Source organism: Carica papaya, chromosome 3, assembly GCF_054855325.1.
Source record: "Carica papaya isolate Zhongbai chromosome 3, ASM5485532v1, whole genome shotgun sequence".
Taxonomy (NCBI): domain Eukaryota; kingdom Viridiplantae; phylum Streptophyta; class Magnoliopsida; order Brassicales; family Caricaceae; genus Carica; species Carica papaya.
Window position 1 is genome coordinate 9,714,245 of NC_142311.1, and position 21,297 is coordinate 9,735,541.

Below are 21,297 nucleotides of genomic sequence, written 5' to 3' on the forward strand. Positions count from 1 at the left end.
TGTTAATGTAGTTTAATTGTGACATAATCATTTTATGATTGAGATACCAACACCCCTGACTTAAAATTCTTATTCCGTTTCTACCTTTTAAGGTGAAAATTGAATACTCATTATCAAAGTATTTATGTTGTGGGGTAATAATCACTCAAACAAAAAGATTATGTAACTAATTTGTATATTTAGACTAATATTAAGAATCGATTAGAAAATGAAATGAGAAATGATCTCCACACAACTTAAATTCGCAACGAGAACTGAAAATTGTTAGAGAAATCTTTGGATTGTTTCAGAACGAGGTAAATATTAACAATTACGGACTGCCCAAAAGATTGTAAACAATTGTGGATCATAAGAGGCTGAGTGATAGTCCAGAAGAAGTGTACTCTTTAGACAGCCAGATATAAGTCAAGCATCACAATAGCCATTATGGATATCTGCAACAAATAACTATGGAGAAAAAATGAAGAATGAAATCAATATGGCTAGAGTACAATAAAGAATACAGGTTTGTGGAAGAATTAAACTAGCATACAGATGACACATCAAACACTAGATTGAAAACACCAGAAGAAACAGTTGGCTCTTATTAGTTTTTAGAAAATGAACCAGATCTGTCTACTCTAGGGGGTATTGAGAGGTTGCTCTCAAGCATAAACGAGAGATCATGCATCTGTGACATTAACATCTCCACATAATCAGTCTTTGATTCTCTTGTTTCATTGAAAAATCCATCTGTGGCAACCTCCTCGGAGTTCTCCCCGACTCTTGCGGCAGTATCATTCAGTCTGAAAAATAGGGAGTAAATTATGAAAGACTAATTAGTCAACTTACATATTTTTTTTCTTTTAATCATTTCAATGCATGCTATAACTTATGCTGGAGACACTAATTGTAAAATTGAACAACCGATTTCTTTAAGCAAAAGAAGCATTCATTTTGATAAGCCAGCAATCACTGGATGCTACCAATTTCTATTGAGCATGAGAATATATTTGACACTAAAGAAAAGAATCTATAGTCAGTAAAACTCTAGTATGGAGGAGGAAAGCAGATAACCATCTGTTGCTATTGTCAATGACTTCTTCAGAAGGAAAATTAAAATAACTCTACAGATCTCGTAGTAGTCATGCACACAAAAACATGAGAACATATCGCCTGCACACACAAATAGAGAAGGGATTGGAAACCAAAGCCCCTACTTCCCTGTTCATTCTACACCATTCAGAATCCTGCTCCCCTTATCTGTAAGCTATTGACACTAATCCTAACATCTATTGCTCTCCTATTTTTATATTTCCCTCTCCACGATTAAATTAGCACTTATCATGTATCCAACTTTAAGTCCAATTTCAATAGCTTTAGGCATCAAACAGACTAGTATTCTTGTCAAAATTATCACTTCAAACTACTTTTGCATACTTGGGAAGACTAGATGAATTACACCCATCTACCCTTGCTTATTAAACAGCAAAGAGCTGAACCTTCTCTTCAGAGAGATCTAATTGCTTCTTCTCACCTATCTCAGGAATCATATTAAACCTAGCAGGCTTTTTAAGACTCATGTTACTGGATTCAGTTTCACGACAAAATAAGTAACCCAAGCATACCTATTTGTGGCAGAAGATTCAAATTTCCCATCTTTCAGTTCGATGGAACTGTTTTGATTGCTAAAATCTGTAGAAAATAAATCAGGATTCATTAAGACCCCAAAATCATTTTTTGGTCTGTTGGCTGCATGGAAGAAATTTACGTCTGAAGTTTGTTTAACAGAAGGAACGGCAAGACTTGCAGGCCATTCCAAACTACTGGATGTTGCTTGTGCACCAACTGAACTTGTAAAATTGTTCCAAGCATCAAATGAATCATCTTCTTGGTCACCATTTTTATTGTCAGGTGCCTTGGTGTTGCTATTTCGCCAATGGTCATCTTTCATCCAGTCCACACCCTTGGAAGAAGAGTTAGTTGCATTTTCAAACCTTCCACCATCCTCAATGTTTAGGGTCCTTTCCGACTTCTCAGATTGTGCAGTCAACCCACCTTGTGTAAAAGAACCACTAGAAGCATCTTTTACACTAGCTGAGCTTGTAAAATCATTCCAAGTATCAAAAGAATCATCATCTTCCTCAGTAGTTTTCTTATCATATACCTTGTTTATACTGTTTTGCCATAGATCATCTTGAGTCAAATCGACATTCATGGAAGAGATACTTGCATTCTCTATTTTTTTGACATCCTTAACATCTATAGTCACATCAGTTTGCTGAGCATGCTGAGTTACCATGGAGTTGTTTTTACCCCATAAATCATCTTGAAGCCAGAGGTTAGCATTTGACATAGGAGTAATGATACTATCTCCTGGTTTTCCATTGGATAAATCTTTCTCAGACATGGAGATTGTGCCCATGTGGGCAGAGGAAGTAATAGAAGAATCTGCAAGGATATTAGATGATTTAGATTCCCAAGGAAGCCTTCCAGTGGACTGAAAGTCCATATCCCAGCCAGAGAAAGAATCATTATTCTTCTCCTCCCTGGGCCTTGCACCCATCTCAGAAGGAACTGTGTGATTAGCCACCTCTCCTGAAGAACCAGGAGGAATTTGTGCACCACTCGAGCTTGTAAAACCATTCCAATCATCAAATGAATCATAATCTTGATCTTTGGCTTTGTTCTCATGTGTCCTCTTGCTGCTTATTCTCCATTGATCATCCTGAACCCAATCTATGTTGATGGAAGAAGATGTGTTTGCATTGTCTACCCTTTCTCCATCCTTGATATTTACAGTGCCCTCCAATTTCTCAGGTTTGAGAGTCACCGTGCTTTGTGCCAAAGAACTAGAATGATCTTTTGCGCTGGCAGAGCTTGTAAAATCATTCCATGAATCAAAAGAATCATCATTCTCATCAATTGCAACGTCTATGGTTTCATCAATTTGCTGGTCATGTGGAGTCACCCTGAGGTTGGATTTATTCTGAAAGAAATCACCCTGAAACCATTCATTAGTATTGGACACAGATGCAGTGGTACTAACTTCTGGTTTTCCATCAGATATATCTTTCCCAGACCCAAAGACTGTGTCCATATGAGCAGAGACATCACATGAAGAATCCACAAGAGTATCAACTGATCTAAGTTTCTGAGGACTGGTCGATTGAAAGTCGGGCTCCCAGTCAGAAAAACGGTCATCAACCTTGTCCTGCACAGACCTTGCAGCTGTCTCAGAAGGCTTCTCAAATAATCTAAGATTTTCATTACCTTGAAAAGGACGAATTCCTTTATCGTCATTGTTCTTGAACAAGCTCAAATTATCATGATCTTGAGAAGGACCATTTCCTGGACCATCATTGTTGTCAAACAAACTAAGACTCCCATGACCTTGAAAATAATTATTCCCCGTGCCCGCCTGATCTTCAGAAACAGCGGAAACAGTTTCTCCTCCTCCTTTTGTAAAATAACCATCAAGATCAACCCCAGCTAGATTCATTGAATACTTACTCCCAGCTGATTTCTCATCCGAAATACCAGTTTTAAAGTTCTCCTCCTTAGCAGACCATTGTATTTCTAGATCTAATAAATCAGATAATGGAATTTCTCCTGGAAGTGCACTCGGCCCTGTATTTGACTTATTCCCTTCCACCGATGGCCCTACCATCTCCTGCAAAGCAATACCCACAAGCAATCTTACTATCACCTAAGATTCACCTCTAAATTAACACTATAAACCACAAAAGAAGAATCCTTTCAGGGTTTAGCTTAAAATCCATCTCATCACCCCAAAAGTAAAAAAGCCCATAGTTCCTCTCACATTGGCACACGAATGATCCTCCTATTTACTACTTTAACCAATAATCCCAGTAACATCAAGAACATAGCATTTTCAGAAAGACATCTAGAAGCATCAAAAGCAAACATTGCATCTGTATAAGCTCAACATACCAGAAACCAAAAGGAAAATTTAAAACAACTCAAAACGTGACCTTTATAATCTAAAAACCAGGTTACACAAAAGTTTAGAATGAAAAAAAAAAAAAGAAAGATAGTTAAATTTCTTAACCCTGGAAACCCTGCAGCAGATGCTTCCATGGTATTCAAGTTCCATGATAAAATGCCAAAACATCGATCACGTAAAGAACTCTAAGAATCAACTCAGCAGAAAATGGAGAGAAAGAGAAAGTACTGACGGATCCATCTAGGTCGAGGTACTGGAGGAACCATTTGTAAGAAAGACTTGAGTTGAACTTGATGGGATCAGGAGGGTTGTCGCTGTTGCGTTGTTGTCTGCCGCAGAAGACACAATTGAGGGACTGTATGCCCCTCAGGAGCATGGCATGGCAGTGCTTGCATCGGAGGTAAGGCGGTGAAGGGTCGAGGTCCGAGACTGAGCCCTGAAGAGAAGGTAGATTGGGGAGCGAGGGATCATATGCCGGAACTTTTGCTTCTTCCCGGAGTGATGTCTGCACTTGCTTTATTAGATTCCAGGGAATCTCCATCGCCATTTCTTAGGGTATCTGATCTATCTCCCGCTCTGCTATGGGCATGGATCGATCTCGACTGCAATTTGGAAACAGGGATATGCTTCACTTCCGAACACACGCTGCGACGTACGACAACACCGAATCATTTATTTGCCCAAAACGCACGTTTCTCTGCCGTTTTCCTTTTCTGTTTTTTATTTTGTTTTTGTTTTTTCCTCTCCTTTTCATCATATCGTACGGACATGTGCTAATCAGTTTTTAATTTTAAAAATATCAAAACACCGTAGTATAAAAGGTAAATTATACGAGATTCATAGACATAATTATTATTACATCTAAATTTTTGAAAAATTCATTTACCTAAAATTAAAAATATAATTTTTCTATAACGTGATACATAAGATTTTCTTGAATGCATTGTCCAAACAGACTCTGAAGGATTTTGATCCATATTGTTGCAGAATCATAATCAACCTTCGTTCCAGGCCAAATGATGATAGATAATATTATGTTAGCTTACGAGGTGATCCATAAAATGAAACTGACAAAAAGAAGACACAAGGCAAACATGGCAATGAAGATCGATATTGACAAAGCCTATGATAGAGTGAAATGAGACTACCTAGAAGCTATGCTGCTGAATTTTGGTTTTGCTAGAAAATGGACAAACCTCTTAATGAGGTGTGTAACCTCGGTGATTTACAGGGTTGATATTAATGGCTCTATCATTGGTCCCATCAAGCCGCAAAGGGGCCTCAGACAGGGGGATCCTCTGTTCCCTTATCTGTTTATTCTATGTGTTGAAGGCCTCTTGGCCATGTTTAGAAAAATCAAACAAGATGGTAGGATTCATGGGGTCACGGTGTGCCCAAGCAGCTCGAGCATATTACACTTACTTTTCGCCGATGACTCCTTCTTCTTCTTCCAGGCAAACGCTGAGGAGTGTTTAGCTATTAAGGACATCTTCTACGTGTATGAGAAGACTTCGTGCTAGGCCATTAATCTTTAAAAATCTAGAACATTCTATAGTTCCAACACATCAGATGATCTATGTTTCTATATAAATAGTTTACTGGGTATACACAGAGGGATTGATCATAGGCAATACTTAATGCTGCCATCCCTGATTAGTAGAAGCAAGAGGTCAATGTTTGCTTACCTAAAAATAATGTTTGGTAATCGACTCAGAGCTTGGAACACCAGTTTTATATCCAGATCGGGCAAAGAAGTCTTGTTGAAATCTGTAGCCCAAGTTATACTAATCTTTTGCATGGGTGTGTTCTGTCAAATCTCCTCTGTGAAGAACTACAAAGAATAATGAATAGTTTTTGGTGGGGAAATAAAAAAAATGATGCGGAACCCCAAGACCCTTGCTTGAACCTTAGAACTCTTTAATCAGTTTAGAATGGAATTTAGATCACAAGTAAAAAAGGAATCAAATTTGTTCAATCACCCAAATGGTAGAAGTTAAAGAGAACCCAAGAAAGATAAATGATATTCCTTGAATCCAATCCAAACAAGCACCAAGAACAATTGAAATAGGAAATCAAAATTGAAATACAAGTGATAACAATTGTATTCCAAATCAACACCTTATGCATAAAGTGAAAAGAAAGCCAAAACGCTCTCAACTCAATTCTGAAATGTTTGATTACAACTTTTGATGTTCACAAAGAAGAGTTCCTTTGGTATTTATAGCCAAAGAAATGCTGAATTTAATATTGCTTTGCTTGGAAAACAAGGGTGGTGAATCATGACCAATCCTAACTCACTGTTAGCACGAACATTAAAAGCTAAATATTTTTCAATAGGGAGTTTCTTAAATGCAAAGTTGGGATCCAACCCTACTTTTACTTAGAGAAGTCTGATGGTAGCAAGAGATATGATACAACAAGGTATTAGATGGATTATCAGGTTAGGTAAACAAGTGCAGATATGGAATGATCCTTGGCTACCTTGACCACACAACTGTTTTGTGTAAAGCCAACACCTGGAGGGTTGCGAGGATATGTGTGTGCCTAAACTATTGACTGAGAAGTGTACGAGTTGGAACACGGATATAGTGAGAGGGATATTTGTCAAAGAAGAGGCTGATATGATCTTAAGCATTCCAAGGAGCCTTAAGCCCATAGATAATAAATGCATATGGTATATGTCACCATATGGGAAGTACTTTATGAAATCTGTAACGGCTCCGGAAATTTAAATGAAATGTATGTATAAAAAAAAAACTCAAATGCGGAAGCGTAATAAAAATTTTGATTAACATCTCTTACACCATAACCAAAACGTGCTCAAAACATGAAGGAACAAACTAACTAAAAGAGATACTCGAAATAAAAACTATAAATATAACTATAAAGTCTTTAGGCGTCCCCTTCGCCGTCTTCCTGCGGAACGGGCTCGGGAACAACGTCTTCCTGATCTAAAATGGTTAAATAAGGGATGAGCTACACCAGCCCAGTAAAGACATCACATTATCTCACCGCCACAGAAGTAAAGGTGGGTAGAAAACAAAAAAATAACCAATGGAGCATAATTTATAACAAACTTGTTTATTAACATAAAAACCTTTACTGTCCACTTACCTCGGTGAGATCCATGAAAACAACATTTGAAAGCAATAACATTATCATTATCATGAAATCATATAAACTTTATAACATAACACTTATCATGTCTTTACATTTCAATTGTTAAACAACATATTTTCCTCTTTAACCAGCCTACTAGTATCTATGGGGATTCATAGGGGTCTTGCTACCCGTGAACTCTTAACTCTATAACCTGATTCCAGGGCCGTCCCCATACCCCATCCGGTATGAGCACCAAAACTATGAACCTCAATACCCCGTCCGGTATGAGGGTAAAACGGGTCGTCCCCATACACCGTCCAGTATGGGCGCCAAAACACATAAGGTCTCCATATCCCGTCCGGTATGAGAGACCACGTTCCCGGTAGAGTTCCCTACGGACCCGGTCCGTCCACCATCTCCCAGGATCTCTAGTCAGACTGTCCACATTATCCATTTATCAATTCACATAACTTTTTTGCCTTTTTCCTTGATCTCAATCATCCAATCATATACAACATGTAAACCAGTAATTGCCACCAAACAAGACAACACAGTATCGGGTTCACCATAATACAAACCATAATAAAAGAAACCATAGTTCATGCATACGAGACCATAACATAATTACATTAAACATCATACTGCATTTAATACTGGAAATTAGATCAAACAATAACAGACCAACATTGTATCAGACTCGGGCTCCATTGGCAATCTTAATCAATTATACATCTATAAAGTCACAAAGTACAATTTAATTATTTATTTAGCTTTAATACCTTGATAGGAAACAGGGTGAGGGGTCATTACCTACTTCGGGGTCTGAATTCGACTCTACAGTGCGCCTACAAGTTGTCCCTAATTTTTCTGAATTTTTCTCGGAAAACTGAAATGCACTACCGGTACCTGCACGTGTCCCAAAAAATCTCAAATCATACCTAGGGCCCCTTTCGACCAATATCGCAATTCTGACACAGTGACTTCGCCGTGCTCCGGCGACGGCGCCGCCGCAAGCGGCGGCGATTCGCATCGGGTTGGCTGTTTTCGGTCGAATTCGGCCACACTTGCATCGGTCCCTGCGATAAAACAACCCTAGGGCCCTCGGTGGGCAAAAAAATCACGAAAAACTGAAACTTACTGGCGACGGTGCTCTCGGGTGCGGCAGCTCCTCCGGCGTGAGTCGCGTTTTGATGTTTGGCTCCAATCAACCTGTAGAGAAAAGAACGGTGATCACAGTGGTATAAAATTTACATCGAACAGAGGCCGGGAAGTGCCTCATTGGAGGCAAAAACCGAGGAGGGACGCGGCGGCGCTGCTGGGCTTCGGCTGGGTTTTCCAGCCGTTTGGCCAGTGGTTTGGCTCCAGTTTGGCCATAGGCGGACTTAGCATCGGAAAACGAGCAAGGGGGAGAAAATTTACCTCGATCGGCGGTCGAAAACTTCCCTGGTGCGGCGGCGGGCGGCTCCTCCGGCGTCTGGTTCTTCTTCTCCAGCAAGGCACTGGCGGCTAGGGTTTTTGTGGTCAGGTGTGGGTGGGGTTATTTATACCATTTGCCTTTTAATCTCAACCGTCCATCAAGATTAAATCTGGACCGTTCGATCGCGATTTAATTTGGATTAAATCTGGACCGTCCATCGCGATGCAATCTGGGCCGTTCGTGCCTGATTGAATCTGGGTCGTCCGATCGCACGCACGCGGATCGCCCACGTGCCCCGTTCCCTGGTCAGCGTTGCCTTGCCACGCGGCGGGTCCTGGTTGGCCGAGGCTGCTGACGTTGCACAATTTTTTTAAATTGCGTTTTGACCCCCGGTTTCTGATTTTTTTTCAAAAACACCCCCAGAATCCAAATTTTCACCCTTTTTTTCCAAAATCAATTTCAATTAAATCTAAATAATAATTTTACCCAATTTTATCATTTTTATTATTTTTATTTTCATTAAATTAAATTAAGTTAAATTAAATTAAATAAAATTCAAATAAATAAAAATAAAAATAATAAAATAAAATTTTTATTTTACTTTGGGTGTTACAAAATCAGCGTATGAATTCTTATGCAGATGCTTATATCTTTCTCGAAGTGCCAAAGGATTTTGGAACTATTTGTGGAAATTAGAAATACCATCGAAAATAAAGAATTTTGTATGGTGTTTATTGCAGAATATTGTTCCAATGAAAATGGCACTGAGAACGAGGGGGTTAAAGGTTGATACTAATTATCCTAGGAGTGGGGCAGTAGAAACCAGCCAGCATGTCTTTATGAATTGTGTTAAGGCAACGGATTGTTGGCGTATACTTGGGGCGATGAGAGACAAGGTCGATTCAAATGACTTGCCTAGTTGGTTTGAGCATCAGGCTACACTACAGACCAAAGAACAGATGGGTGAGATACTCTGCTTACTCTGGAGATTATGGCATGAGAGAAATGAGTTTCTCTAGCAGGGCAAAGTCTTTGCTGATACTACAACTGTCTTCCTAGCAAGGAGGCATCTGGCCAAATAGAAGTGTGCCCAACAGATTCGCAAGCAAGATGGTAGTCGCAATTCACAAGCTGATACTAAGAAGAGGTGGAAACCTTCGGAGCAAGGGAAGTGGAAGTGTAATGTGGATGGTGCCATTTCCAAATCGTTTGGAGGAGCGAGGTTTGGAGCGGCCATTAAGGACTCTGATGGAAGGCTATTGGTAGCTTTCTTCGAAAAATTCCAAGGATGCGAGACTCCTTACCTAGCTAAACTTCTTGGGTGTAGAAGTACCCTGGACTATCTACTCTCTCATTGCCCGAGGCTTGTTTTTATTGAAGTGGACTCTAAGATGGTTTATAGGGCTTTGACGATAGAAAGTGAAGACTGCTCAGAATATGACTAAAGAATTGTAATATATGCATAACACACAGCGAAATATAAAAAAATTCAATCTAATCTATTTGTCCTTAAAAATTATATTGCAAGTCAAATATCAAATCTAAAACATATCTGACAGTGGGTTCTCAAATTAAAATTGCTCGAAAATACGAACACTCTATGCGTATACACATCGAAACCAATCTTTATCGTTCAACTTTTTAATTAATGTAACATACGAACAAATTGAAAAATATAAATGTGTTAAAATTTTCTACCAAAATCTTTTCTCTCACTTTGTTAAAAACCCCACATACACACATATATATATATATATGTGTGTGTGTGTGTGTGGAATGGGTAGAGGAGTTCCTTTTGGACTCTCTCTGTGGCCATCCAAATTTATTTGGACTTATCCACTTTTTGTTTTCTTTTAACACCCAAAGACTTACACATATATATATCTCATATATATATATATATGATTCTCTTTTTTAATTATTATTATTTAATAAAATAATTTTATAAACTAATTTAATTTCAAATTAAATTTTATAATAATCTCAATTATTATAATAACTACACATATTATATTATTACACTAATAATATAATAACAAAAATATTAATTTTATGTTTCAAAAATAGAAAAATTCAATTTGTTTACAATATTAATTTTATTCTCGGTGCTAGCAAATAATATAATAATATTCTATTTAGATCAAAAAATTTATTTATTTGATTAAATTAAATTCTCTAATTTAATTCTTAAATAATTAAAATAATTAATCTATTTAGTAAAAGTCTGAACACTCGTTAATGTGCAACCCCATAGGTTCAATACTAAATCAGTAGCAAATTGGTCAGACCAATTTACTAATTAAGGTTAACATCTAGCAACACTCCTTAACGACCGAATAAAATGAAATGTACAATTACTATTAAGAATCTACTAAAAAAATACGTAATATTTTTTTTCTATCATTATTACTCCGGGTTAACCCTAGGATATGGTTTAACCGTTAAATCTCAATAGGTAACCAACTATATTTCATGTCAATTATAATTAACTAATGAATGGCATAAGAAACTCTTTTATTCCTTCATTTAACTACCCTGACCAATATCTTAATTTAGTCATTATAATAAATAACAACATAGAGCTTAAACTTATTAACCAAGTTAACAGATTCTATATTGACCAATCATGTAGCAGCCCCGAAAATTTAAAATAGAAATTATATTATGAATATCAAATGCGGAAGCGAAGTCAAAATTTGAATAACATCCCTTACACTAAAACCAAAAACGTGCTCACAAAATATAAAAGATTAAACTACCTAAAGGAGAAACTTGAAAGTAAAAAAAAAAAACTACGAATGTGACTAGGGAGTCTTTAGGCGTCCCCTTCGTCGTCCTCCTGTGGAACCGGCTCGGGAACGATGTCCTCTTGATCTGAAATGATTAAATAAGGAATGAGCTACACTAGCCCAGTAAAGACATCACGATATCTCACCGTCACGGAGGTAAAGGTGGGTAGAAAACACAAAAAGACCAATGGAGCATAATTTACAACAAATCCTTTTATTAATAATAAAACCTTTACCATCCACTTACCTCGGTGGAATTTATAAAATAATATACGAAAGCAATAACATTATCATAATCATGGAATCATATAAACAGTAAAACATAACACTTATCACGCCTTTTGTAATTCAATCATTATACAACATATCTTTTCCTCATTTACCAGCCCACTAGTATCCATGGGGATCCATAGGGGTCCCGCTACCCGTTAATCCTTAACACTTGAAATCCATTCCAGGGCCGTCCTCATACCCCGTTCGGTATGGGCGCCAAACCATAGACCTCATTACCCCGTCCGGTATGAGGGTGAAACAGGCCGTCCCCATATCCCATTCGGTATGGGCGCCAAAACACATAAGATCTTCATACCTCGTCCGGTATGGGAGACCACAATCCCGATAGGGTTCCCTACGGACCCGATCCGTCCACCATCTCCCAAGATATCTAGTCAGGCTGACCACATTATACCATTACCCATTTACATAATTTTTCATTCTCTTTTTCCTCAATCAGCATCATTAATCCACATACAAGCAAGCAAACAGTAATTTATGCTAAATAAACAACATACAGCATCAATATCCCGGTCATTTAATCCATAATCAATAAAACAGTAAAATATGCACACGAAACTATAAAATGAAAACATCGAACCTCATGCTGCATTTAAAACTGTAAAACAGGCCAAATAACAGTTAACCGACAAATACACTAGACTTGGGCTCCATTAGCGACCTTAAGCAATTTCACACATTCGTTGATTCATGAAATATCATTTTATCATTTATTGAACTTTAAAACCGTGATAGGAAATAAGGTGAGGGGTCCTTACACGTTTCGGGGTCCGAACACGGCTTCACAGTGCGCCTACAGGCTGTCCCTAATTTTTCCTGAATTTTTCTCGGGGAACTGAAACGCACTACTGGTACCTGCACGTGTTCCAAAAAATCCCAAATTAGGCCCAGGGCCCCTTTCGGCCAATATCGCAACTCCGGCACGGCGGCTCCGCCGTGCTCCGACGACGGCACCGCCGCTGGCGGTGGCGATTCGCCTCGGGTTGGCTGTTTTCGGCCATTTCCGGCCGAATTCGGCCACACTCGCATCGGTCCCTGCGAGAAAACAACCCTAGGGCCCTCGGGGGGCCAAAAAATCACGGAAAAACGGAGCTTACCGGCGGCGGCGCTCTCGGGTGCGGCGGCTCTCTGGCGAGGTTCGTGTTTTGGTGATTCGGCTCCTGTCAACCTGTAGAGAAAAGAATGGTGATCACGGTGATATAAAAATTGCATCAAACGGAGGCCGAGAAGGGCCTCATCGGAGGCAAAAACCGAGAAGGGGCGCGGCGGCGCCACTGGGCTTCGGCCATGTATTCCGGCCGTTTGGCTGGGATTTTGGCTCCGATTTGGCCACAGGAGGAATCAGCGTGGAAAAACGAGTCAGGGGTACAAAATTTACCTCGATCGGCGGTCGGAAATTTCCCCGGTGCGGCGGCGGGTGGCGGCGGCCGGCTTCTGGTTCGTCTGGGCGAGGGCAGGCCGCTAGGGTTTGTGGTCTGGTGTGGGGGTTCTATTTATAACCCTTTGTCTTTTGATCTCAGCCGTCCATTTTTTTTTAATCTGGGACGTCCGTTTTTGATTGAATCTGGGCCGTCCGTGCGATTGCATCTGGGCCGTCTGATCGCGCCTACGCGGATCGCCAACGTGGCCCGTTCCGGAACGACGTGGTCTTGCCACGTGGCAGGTCCCGGTTGGCCGGGCCTGCTGACGTGGCTGCCGACGTGGCTTTTTTTTTCGGCCCCTTTCTGGGCGCTACAAATCATTAATTTTACAAACATTTAATCACACTCAATATCTTTTCAACTACAGTTCTATGACCATAGGTGTTCAAAATCAAAGTATAATAAATGACTTATTAATTACCATGATGATCTCAGGTTTAAGAAAATTCTTACATTTTATCAAAATAAGAGAATATTCTATTGATAGTTTAAGGTAACATTAACCATTAGAAATTCTCAATTAGGTCGGTTCAATGATCATATCTTCATATGCATCATCTATATATGTGATTTAATTAATGAGATCAACTAATCTTTATCTTATAGAGACTATCACATATATATTAGTTTTACCGGATCATTAATGTCTCATTTTGATGATCCAACGACTAAGAATATTTTAAATTAAATTATAAAAAATTTTACTCTTATTATCAAGATCCACATCTTGATGTAAAATTTACAAATTTAATTAAGGACTTTATCACATAAATTAAACGATATGATAATAAAATATTATTGTCATATATTAAAATAAATTTTTAAATAATAATGTATTCAATATATTATATGAATAATTGGATCGTAGGCATAACACTTATATCCCCAACAATCTCCCACTTGCACTAGATCTAATTTGTCATGTACTTCATTCCTAACTTCTTCTTATGCTTGTCAAACTCCTTTACACCAAGAGCCTTAGTGAACAGGTCAGCTGCATTATCCTTTCCATCAACCTTTTGAATTTTAACGTCCCCACGTTCAATGATTTCTCTAATCAAGTGGTACCTACACAAAATGTGTTTGGACTTTTGATGTTATCCCGACTCTTTTGCTTGAGCAATCGCTCCAATATTGTCACACAATAATGGAGCTGGATCTTCTATTGAAAGAACCACACCAAGTTCAGTTAAGAACTTCTTCATCCAAACAGTTTCCTTAGCAACTTCACTTGCCGCTATATATTCTGCTTCGGTCACTGAATCAACTACCGTAGTTTGTTTAGAACTTTTCCAACTCACTGCACCACCATTTAAGGTGAATACATAACCAGATATAGATTTGTTATCATCTTTATCTGAAGTAAAACTTGCATCGGTATAACCTTTCAGTTTTAACTCAGATTCTCCATAGATGAGGAATTGGTCTTTAGTTCTTCTCAAGTACTTAAGAATGGTCTTTACCACTTTTCAATGTTCCTCACCAGGATTTGCCTGATATTGGCTAGTCACTCCTAGTGCATAAGCCACATCAGAACGTGTACATGTCATGGTATACATGATAGCTCCCACTGCATTAGCATACAGGACTCTACCAATTCTTTATCTCTCTTCAGAGGTCTTAGGGCAATTCTATCTACTTAAAGTGATTCCAGTGCCTATCGGTAGATAGCACCTTTTAGAATTTTTCATATTAAACCTCTTCAAAATGGTGTCAATGTACATAGACTGAAAAAGTCCAAGCAACTTCTTAGATCTATCTCTATAGATCTTTATTCTCAATATATAAGCTGTTTCTCCCAAGTCTTTCATAGAGAACTGTTCAGATAGCTAAATTTTTGTATTTTGTAATGCTGGTATGTCATTCTCAATGAGTAATATATCATCTACATATAACACTAAGAAAATAATCATACTCCCACTAGCCTTTTTGTATACACAAGGTACCTCTTCGCATCTAACAAAATTAAACTTTTCAATTGTATTGTTAAAACGAATATTCCAACTCTGAGATGCTTGCTTTAATCCATAAATGAATTTTTGTCGCTTACAGATTTTATCATGATCAGATAGGGATATGAAACTTTCAGTTTGCGTCATATACATATCCTCTTCCAACTCACCATTTAGAAAAGCTGTTTTCACATCTATTTGTCATATCTCGTAATCATAGTGTGCAGCTACAGCAAGTAGAATTTGAATTAATTTGAGCATTGCTACATGAAAAAATGTTTTGTCATAATCGATTCCATCCTTTTGACGATACCCCTTAGCAACAAGCCGAGCTTTATAACTCCCCACCTTTTCGTCAACTCCAATCTTTTTCTTAAAAACCCATCTACAGCCAATGGACTTTATATCCTTTGAAGTTTCAACCAAAGTCCAAACTTTGTTAATCTTCATGGATTCTATTTCAGATTCCATGGCCTTTATCCATTTCTCAGAATCAGAACCTTGCATAGCCTCTTCATAAGTCTTAGGGTCATCATCATCACGATTAGCTTCATCATCTTGCACTAAAAAGATTTAACATGTCTGGTGCACGACGTTGTCTTCCAGACCTTCTAAGAGGTTCGTGTACAACTTGCTCACTTTGTACTAGATTAGGTTACTGTTTAATCTGATTTTGAACAGGTTCATAAACTAGTCCTTGAACAACGTTTGTTTCTTGAACCTCAACCATTGGAGATGATAACTTCTTTCTCATCTTTAAAATATCTAGTAAAGGTTGCTCAACTTGCTTCTCATGATCTTCTTCTTGTATTGATTCATTAATTTCTTGAACTTCATCAAGTTCAATTCTTTCACCATAATTTCCTTCAAAAAGAAATTCTTTTTCCAAAAAGGTTGTTTCCTTGGCCACAAACACTTTATGGTCAGATGGGTGATATAAATAATATCCCATTGTTTCTTTAAGATACCCAATAAATCTGCACTTATCAGATCTTGAGTCAAACTTATCAGTTTGTAATCTCTTAACATAAGCTAGACAACCCCAAACTTTAGCGTGCTTAAGGCTCGGTTTACATCCTTTTTATATCTCATATAGAGTTGTAGAGACTGACTTAGTGGGTACTTTATTTAATAAATATGTTGTAGTTTCTAAAGCATATCCTCATAAATTAATTGGAAGATCTGTAAACACCATCATTGATCTCACCATATCTAATAAGGTTCGATTTCTTCTTTGGGATACACTATTGTGTTGTGGTGTTCCAGGAGAGGTCCATTGTGAAATAAACCCATTCTCTTTGAGATATCTAGTAAAATCATCACTAAGATATTCTCCTCCTCTATCAGACCTTAGCACTTTAATGCTTTTATCAGTTTGTTTCTCAACTTCACTATGGAATCTTTTGAACATTTCAAAAGACCCAAATTTACATTTCATAAGATACACAAATCCATTTCTTGACATATCCATAAGATACACAAATCCATATCTTGACATATCATTAGTGAATGTGATAAAGAAAGAATATCCTCATCTGGCTTGAGTTTTCATAGGGCCACAAACATCAGTATGAATTAGTCCCAATAATTCAGAAGCTCTTTCTCCACTTCCAACAAATGGAGAATTGGTCAATTTTCCTATTAGACAAGATTCACAAGTTGCATATGATTCATAATCATATTTGTTAAGGTAACCTTTCTTGTACAATTTGTTTATTTTTTTATCTTCAATATGACCAAGCCTACAATGCCAAAGATATATATAATTTACTTAATCATCTCTTTTTCTCTTAAGATTAGAAATATGCAAAACTAAGTTTTCATTCATATCAGGTAAGACATAAATACCATGTTAAAGATAACCATTTGCATACAAATCATGACCATGATAAATAGAACAAACTCTATTATTCAAAATAATACGAAAACTATGTTGGTCCAAAAAAGATACTAAAATTATGTTCGAAACAAATTTAGGAATGTAATAACAATCATCCAACAAAAGTATCTTGCCTGTAGGCATCGTAAGAGAGATTGATCCTACAGCTAGAGTTGCAACTTTTGCACCATTCACAACTTGAAGATTAACTTCTCCTTTCTTCAATCTTCTGTTAATCTGTAGTCCCTACAACATATTGCAAATGTTAAAGTGACTACCAGTATCTAATAACGATATAGACGGATTAATAAAAGTTAAAGAAATCATGAAAACACTTTTCATTAAGGTCTTACCTTATTTCTTATCTTTCAAATATGCAAGATACTTTTGCAGTTTCTCTTCCAATGCCCTTTCTTCCTGTAGAAGAAACATTCAACATCAGATTGGTCAGCTTTTTACTTTTGGGTTTGGTCACACCACCCTTAGGTGCAACAGACTTCTTAGGCTTCTTCTTACCCTTACCCTTCCTTTTAGAAGAGTTGCCAACCAACATGATAGTTCCTTTCTTCTTCTCATATGCAATTTGATTCTCATAATCAATCAACATATTGAGCATCTCATGAAGATCACAATCCATTTTATTCATATTGAAATTAATAATAAAGTGTGAAAAAGACTCAGGTAGTGACTGCAAGATCAAATCTTTAGAAAGTTCTTTACTAAGCGTGCACCATAATTTTTGAAGTTCTTTAATAAGACCAATCATGTTCAAAACATGGGGCCCAACTGGAGAGTTAGCAGTCAACTTGGATCCAAATAAAGACTTAGATAACTGGCATCTAGCTATCCTCCTTTGTGCACCATACATTTTCTTAAGATGATCGATGATTGTACGGGGATCCATATCCTCATGTTTCCTCTGGAATTCAGAACTTATAGAAGCAAGAATAATGCATTTGGCAGTAAGACAATCTGTCAAGTATTTCTGAAAATCCTTGACTGCCTCAGCATCATCATCAGGTGGGGTCTCTCTGGTAGGTTTATCGATCATGTCAATGAGCTTTTCATGCATGAGAACAATTCTCAGATTTCAATACCAATCATCAAAATTTGGTCCAACCAATTTATTAATATCAAGTATGTCGCGCAGTGATATAACAGACATATTGAGAAATATGAAATTTAAGAAAAAAAATGTAATAATATAATAATACATTTACATATATCATAAAGAAATGAATTTTTATCTAAATGATATTTTCACTAAATAAATCAAACAATTTTAAGAAATCTATATTTCAGTTTAGTAGAATAAAGAAATCATCTAACAATACGAATGAACCCCTTGGTAGTCAAGTCGATTCTCATACATATTTTAAAGGTAAGTACTGTTAACAATTGTATTCGTATACAACTTCCATAAATTACTATATACTAAATAGTCTCTTGGTTGTTAAGTCGTTTCTATTAGTATAGTTGAGTTCAACCATCATAATGATAAATAATTAATAAAATTTCATATTTTTCAGGTAGTCAAAGCAATTGATATAAATTTGAAATAATTATTTTCATATATGCATCTTATGCAATAAATAACTTTATTTTATTCTCTAACTACAAATATTCTGGTTGTCTGACCGTTCTTTGTAAACAAAAATAAATAAATTTATTTATTTTAATGGCAAGTAATATAATAAAATATCTTATATTTTATTATTATAAACTCAATTTAAATTATATAATATAATTATCAAAATAATTATAAAAATATAATAATCAAATCATTAATATAAAATTAATCTTATTTAAATTATCTACATACAATTAGTCCTAATAAATTTACATAATATGTAATCCTTAATTCAAAATTACCCAAATAACAAATATAAATGTAATAATTAAAAACTAAATATGATATATATTTATGATTAAACATTTCAAAAATTATTATAAATATATAGACAAAATATTCAAATAATAATAATTTTTCTGACTCACGCATTGCATATCTATATATATATATATATATATTGGTGCAGTGGGTACAGCCCCTGCCCAATTTTTTCTTCATTATATATATACATATCATATACATATATATATATATATAATATTTGGCGCGGGAGTACAGCAACTGGCAGAGAAAAAAAAATTTATGTATCTATATATCTCATATATATATATATATATATTGCAGTTACCCTAATTTTCTTGCAGCTTAAATCTAAGATCTAATATCAACAATTAAAATTTAGTAATATAATTTAAACATAAAAATCTGTGACTCTGGAAGTATTAAAGGATTGTAATATGTACATAATACGAAATTAAATATAAAAATTATAATTTATTTTATTTTATTTATATTTAAAAATTATATTATAGATCAAATACTAAATTTAAAACATAATTAACAATAAATTTTTAAATTAAAATTACTCAAAAATACTAATATTCTATACGTAAATCAATTTTTGTCATTCAATTTTTTTATTAACAAAACGTACAAATAAATTTAATAATATAAATATATTAAAATTTTCTAACAAAATCTTAAAATTTACCATTTTTCTTTTGTTGTGTGGCTGATTTTTTAATTATTTTCTCTCATTTTTTTTAAAAACCACACACACACATAGGTGGAATGGGTGGAGGAGTTCCTTTTGGATTCTCTCGGATGGCCGTCCAAATTTATTTGGACTTATTCACTTTTTTTTATTCTTTTAACACCCAAAGACTAACACGTACATATATGTTTCTCTTTTTTAATTATTATTATTTAATAAAATAATTTTATAAATTAATTTAATTTTATAATATTCTCAATTATTATAATAATTATATATATTATATTATTACATTAATAATATAATAATTAAAATATTAATTTTTCTATTTTAAAAATAAAAAATTCAATTTATTTATAATATTAATTATATTTTCGATACTAATAAATAATATAATAATATTTTATTTAAACCAAAAATTTTATTTATTTAATTAAATTAAATTTTCTAATTAAATTTTTAAATAATTAAAATAGTTAATTAATTATCTAATGTGCGACTTTATAGATTTAACACTAAACCGGTAGCAAATTAGTCAAACCAATTTACTAATTAAGTTTATTATCTAACAATACTCCTTAACAATCGGATAGTATAAAATGTACAATTACTCTCAATAACCTGTTAAAGAAATACGTAATATTTTTTTATGTCATTATTGTTACGAGTGTTACATAGGATATGGTTTAACCATCAAATTCCAATAGATAACCAACTATATTTCATGTCAATTATATCGATTAATAAATGACATAATAAACTATTTTATTTCTTCATTCAACTGTTATAGTCAAGGTTTTAATTTAGTCAAGGTTTTAATTTAGTCATTATAATAAATGACAGCATAGAGTTTAAATTTATTATTCAAGTTGACAGATTTTGTATTGACCAATCATTAATTTTAGAAGTATTTAATTACACTTAATATTTTTTCAACTACAGTTCTATGAGCATAGGTGTTCATAATTAAAGTATAATAAATGATTTATCAATTATCATGATAATTTCATGTTTAAAGAAATTTTTACATCTTATCAAAATAAGAGAATATTTTATTAGTAGTTTAAAGTAACATTAACAATTAGAAATTCTCAAATTGATTACTTCAATTATCATATCTCCATATGCATTATCTACATATGTGATTTAATTAATGAGATCAACTAATATTTATCTTATAGAGACTATCACATATATATTACTCTTACCAAATTATTAATGTTTTATTTTGATGATCCAATGACTTAGAATATTTTAAATTAAATCATAAAAAATTTTACTCTCATTATTAAGATCCTTATCTTGATGTAAAACATACAAATTTAATTAAGAACTTTATCATATAAATTAAACGATATGATAATAAAATATTATTGTCATATATTAAAATAAATTATCAAATATTAATGTATTCAGTATATTACACGAATAATTGAATCGTGTGTATAACACTTATATCCCCAATAATGACTACCTCATAGAGGATTATCGTAAGATGCTTAAACAACGACAAGACATACAGATGTCTTGGGTCAAACATTCATGCAACTAGCTTGCCCACTATCTTGCAATAGAGACATTTCGATTTGATGCTTTTCATGTTTGGGAGTCTCTTCCCAATCACATTGTTATAATGAACCTCTATAAATTTTAGTGAAATGAAATTTCTTTTAAAAAAAATTAAAAATATAATTTATGCATAATAGAGTGAGATCGAGTGGGCTGGGCCCAAATGGGTTTGGACAATGTGTAAGATATGGCCCATACTATACATCTTGCTTCATTAATGATTGAGAGATGAACGGTTACACAATCACTAATATAGGCTAGGGTACAGGGAATGGAGCCTCCCGGCAATCACAGGATTTCGACTGTTCGCCACTCAAACGACTCTGAACGTCAAATCTATTGTAAAACAAAATTTTACAAA

At 35.2% G+C, this 21,297-nt stretch overlaps 1 protein-coding gene across 1 annotated transcript; it reads right to left on the reverse strand.

Moving 5' to 3' along the window:
- Nucleotides 1–364: 364 nt before the first annotated feature.
- Nucleotides 365–4,605, reverse strand: LOC148266677 (uncharacterized). Its single transcript, XM_088215607.1, has 3 exons — nt 4,179–4,605; nt 1,608–3,652; nt 365–785 (listed from the first exon to the last, which is right to left on the reverse strand). The coding sequence occupies exons 1-3, from the start codon at nt 4,491–4,493 to the stop codon at nt 587–589; spliced, it is 2,559 nt and encodes an 852-aa protein (XP_088071733.1). The 5' UTR covers nt 4,494–4,605; the 3' UTR covers nt 365–586.
- Between the last annotated feature and the right edge of the window lie 16,692 nt (nt 4,606–21,297).

Bases quoted from the DNA above. Each gene is read 5' to 3' on its own strand.
- LOC148266677 (XM_088215607.1), bottom strand. From the start codon at position 4,493: ATGGCGATGGAGATTCCCTGGAATCTAATAAAGCAAGTGCAGACATCA. The intron at 3,653-4,178 runs GTCAGTACTTTC...ATTGCTTTGCAG, and splicing joins ACCTCGACCTAGATGGATCC to GAGATGGTAGGGCCATCGGT. The intron at 786-1,607 runs GTATGCTTGGGT...CCTATTTTTCAG, and splicing joins GAATCTTCTGCCACAAATAG to ACTGAATGATACTGCCGCAA.